At 28.3% G+C, this 3887-nt stretch overlaps 1 protein-coding gene across 2 annotated transcripts; it reads left to right on the top strand.

Annotated features, from left to right (window-relative positions):
• On the top strand, positions 1-3462 carry tzn (tenzing norgay). Of its 2 annotated transcripts, none has more exons than XM_065504294.1 (3): positions 1-138; positions 709-824; positions 2541-3462. In XM_065504294.1, the coding sequence occupies exons 1-3, from the start codon at positions 72-74 to the stop codon at positions 3261-3263; spliced, it is 906 nt and encodes a 301-aa protein (XP_065360366.1). In that variant the 5' UTR covers positions 1-71; the 3' UTR covers positions 3264-3462. The 2 variants fall into 2 exon arrangements, with proteins under 2 accessions (XP_065360366.1, XP_065360365.1); XM_065504293.1 differs by having other exon boundaries at positions 72-321.
• Positions 3463-3887: the final 425 nt, after the last annotated feature.

Below are 3887 nucleotides of genomic sequence, written 5' to 3'. Positions count from 1 at the left end.
AAATAAAACGTTAGCTGTGTGTGTGTGTTTCATTTATTTTCTATTGAAAATTTGTCTAAAATCAATTATAAATGCTTTCATTTTGGTCACGTTTTAAACACGGGGTTTTACAAAATTTAACCGCAACATATTTTCGAGGTTTGTTTGTTGTCAGCGCCGGCCACAATGTGGCGTGTAGTAGGTCACTTGCATTCCAAAGATGTTGGTGGCCAACAGTGTCTCGTAATAAGTTGGTGACAGGTGGTGTTTGTTTATTAATGGTGCCGGGCAATGGAGAATATTTTAGTACACGTTTATTTAATATAAACAATACGCAAATTTGTAATTATTGTTTTTAAAACTATATTATTGCATTTTATTTAGCACAAACGTTTGTCTGAAATTTAATTTTGTTGAAAATTTCTTGTTATTTTGAGTTTCTTTGTTTATCTTTTGTTTTGTGTTTCTTTTGTTTTGCTTGTTCGTATTTTTTTTATTCGTTCGTTGAGAAGCAACAGCTGTTTGTTGTTTTTTCTTCATCATCGTGTTGTATTTTTATTTAAAGTTCTGTTTGTTTCGGTTCTTGTCATAGCTAATCAAAACATTTGTTGTTATTGTTGAGATGTAGATGGCGCTAATAAATTTAGTTACAAACTTAAAAAATTGTAGATTTGAAGACTTCTTTTGTTACTTTATTTCTATATTTTTGTTTTCTTTTTTCTATTCCAGCACAAAAACTTCGCAAAGTTGGTTTCAGAGGCATGCATAGTTCCATAGAAGATTTAAAAATGGCTGCCATGCAAATTAAAATTTTGCCTGCTCTTCAGGACAACTACATGTACATGGTAAGTAAAATTTATTACAATATTAAATTATTCAAAGAAAAACAATAAATGTTTCTTTCTATGAAATATGTTTCTATAGAAAAATAAGTTTTATTCCGTTTATTTCTATAGAAAAAACTTCACACTTTTTCCTATAGAAAAAACTTCACACTTTTTCCTATAGAAAAAACTTTACACTTTTTCCTATAGAAACAACTTTACACTTTTTCCTATAGAAACAACTTTACACTTTTTCCTATAGAAACAACTTTACAATTTTTCCTATAGAAACAACTTTACACTTTTTCCTATAGAAACAACTTTACACTTTTTCCTATAGAAACAACTTTACACTTTTTCCTATAGAAACAACTTTACAATTTTTCCTATAGAAACAACTTTACACTTTTTCCTATAGAAACAACTTTACACTTTTTCCTATAGAAACAACTTTACAATTTTTCCTATAGAAACAACTTTACACTTTTTCCTATAGAAACAACTTTACACTTTTTCCTATAGAAACAACTTTACACTTTTTCCTATAGAAACAACTTTACACTTTTTTCTATAGAAAAAACGTTACACTTTTTTCTATAGAAAAAACGTTACACTTTTTTCTATAGAAAAAACGTTACACTTTTTTCTATAGAAAAAACGTTACACTTTTTTCTATAGAAAAAACGTTACACTTTTTTCTATAGAAAAAACGTTACACTTTTTTCTATAGAAAAAACGTTACACTTTTTTCTATAGAAAAAACGTTACACTTTTTTCTATAGAAAAAACGTTACACTTTTTTCTATAGAAAAAACGTTACACTTTTTTCTATAGAAAAAACGTTACACTTTTTTCTATAGAAAAAACGTTACACTTTTTTCTATAGAAAAAACGTTACACTTTTTTCTATAGAAAAAACGTTACACTTTTTTCTATAGAAAAAACGTTACACTTTTTTCTATAGAAAAAACGTTACACTTTTTTCTATAGAAAAAACGTTACACTTTTTTCTATAGAAAAAACGTTACACTTTTTTCTATAGAAAAAAGTGTAACGTTTTTTCTATAGAAAAAACGTTACACTTTTTTCTATAGAAAAAACGTTACACTTTTTTCTATAGAAAAAACGTTACACTTTTTTCTATAGAAAAAACGTTACACTTTTTTCTATAGAAAAAACGTTACACTTTTTTCTATAGAAAAAACGTTACACTTTTTTCTATAGAAAAAACGTTACACTTTTTTCTATAGAAAAAACGTTACACTTTTTTCTATAGAAAAAACGTTACACTTTTTTCTATAGAAAAAACGTTACACTTTTTTCTATAGAAAAAACGTTACACTTTTTTCTATAGAAAAAACGTTACACTTTTTTCTATAGAAAAAACGTTACACTTTTTTCTATAGAAAAAACGTTACACTTTTTTCTATAGAAAAAACGTTACACTTTTTTCTATAGAAAAAACGTTACACTTTTTTCTATAGAAAAAACGTTACACTTTTTTCTATAGAAAAAACTTTACACTTTTTCCTATAGAAAAAACTTTACACTTTTTTCTATAGAAAAAAACTTTAAACTTTTTAAAAAACTTAAAGTTTTTTCTATAGAAAAAAGTGTAAAGTTTTTTCTATAAGAAAAACTTCACACATTTTTCTATTAAAAACCTGGCAATTGTTTCTTAGAAAAATTCTCTCCTTCTTCAAATAAATTTAACAAATAATTTCTCATATCTCTTAGATCATTTGCAGCAACACCCGGGAGGCTGCCATTGTCGATCCAGTAGATCCTGAGGCTGTAATAAATGCCGTTAAACAGGAAAGTGTCAATTTGACCAAAGTTCTAACCACCCATCATCATTGGGATCATGCTGGTGGCAATGAGAAACTGGTGAAACTATTTAACAAACCTCTCGATGTTTATGGTGGCGATGTACGTATAGGAGCTCTCAATCATAAAGTAACCCAAGATGATCGCTTAAAAATTGGTGATTTAAATGTGACCTGTTTGTTTACACCTTGTCATACCACTGGACACATATGCTACTTTGTGGAGGCACCTAATGGTGATACATGTGTCTTCACCGGTGACACTCTATTCCAGGGAGGTTGTGGCCGTTTCTTCGAAGGCACTGCTGAACAAATGTATGCTGCTTTGGTGGAGAAATTAGCAGCTCTACCCGATGATACCAAGGTATTTTGTGGCCATGAATATACCTTACAAAACATGTCCTATGCCCGTCATGTAGAGCCTCAAAATGATAAGATTTTGAAGAGAATTGAATGGGCCAAATTAAAACGTGCCACCCAATCGCCCACTGTGCCTTCTACCATTGCCGAGGAAAAGTCCTGGAATCCATTTATGCGAGTACATGAAGCCACTGTACAAAAGCATGCCAATGAATCTGATCCCATACGCACAATGGGTAGTTTACGTAAGGAAAAGGATACGTTTAAGGCTTAAGAGGTTTGTTAGAGAAATTTAATAACAAAATATGAGGATTCCTTAAAAATGTTCTTCTTTATTGTTTAGCAAATAGATTATCTTATTATTTTCAGCACTTTAACACATATAATTTATATTTGTTCATTAGAAAGACAGGTTTATTTTAAAATGCAAAATATGAAAGTTTGTTATATACAATTGGCTGTAATTTTTCAAAAAAAAAGTAAAAAAAAATAAATTAAGTTTGGGTTTCGGTTATAAAATAATAATTGTGGAAGTGTCTTTAAAAGTGTTACTAAAAGTGAATAAAGCTGAGCTGTATAAGCGGCAATTAAATTTTGTTCTCAATAAAAAGGAGTTTGGAAAATATTTAAATTGGATTTTTAATAAATGATCTATTCAGCAATTGATGCTGTTAGTTTAGTTTATTTTATTCTCTTTGTTTTAAATGTTTATTTTATTTAATTTACTACCAACTATGGAATGTCTTGATAACAAAGATGTTTTATAATTTTAAACGACTGCATTCCCCCAAGTTCTTAATAGTTGAAATAATCTTGTTTGTTTATAAAGTTTATCTATTTATCTTTATATTAAAAACATTATAAATAGTTTTGAAATTTATCACAAAGTTTTTTACAA

The sequence above is a fragment of the Calliphora vicina genome, chromosome 3, assembly GCF_958450345.1.
Source record: "Calliphora vicina chromosome 3, idCalVici1.1, whole genome shotgun sequence".
In the NCBI taxonomy this organism is placed as follows: domain Eukaryota; kingdom Metazoa; phylum Arthropoda; class Insecta; order Diptera; family Calliphoridae; genus Calliphora; species Calliphora vicina.
The sequence above is the reverse complement of the archived record's forward strand: the minus strand, read 5'-3'. Positions and strand labels throughout refer to the sequence as shown.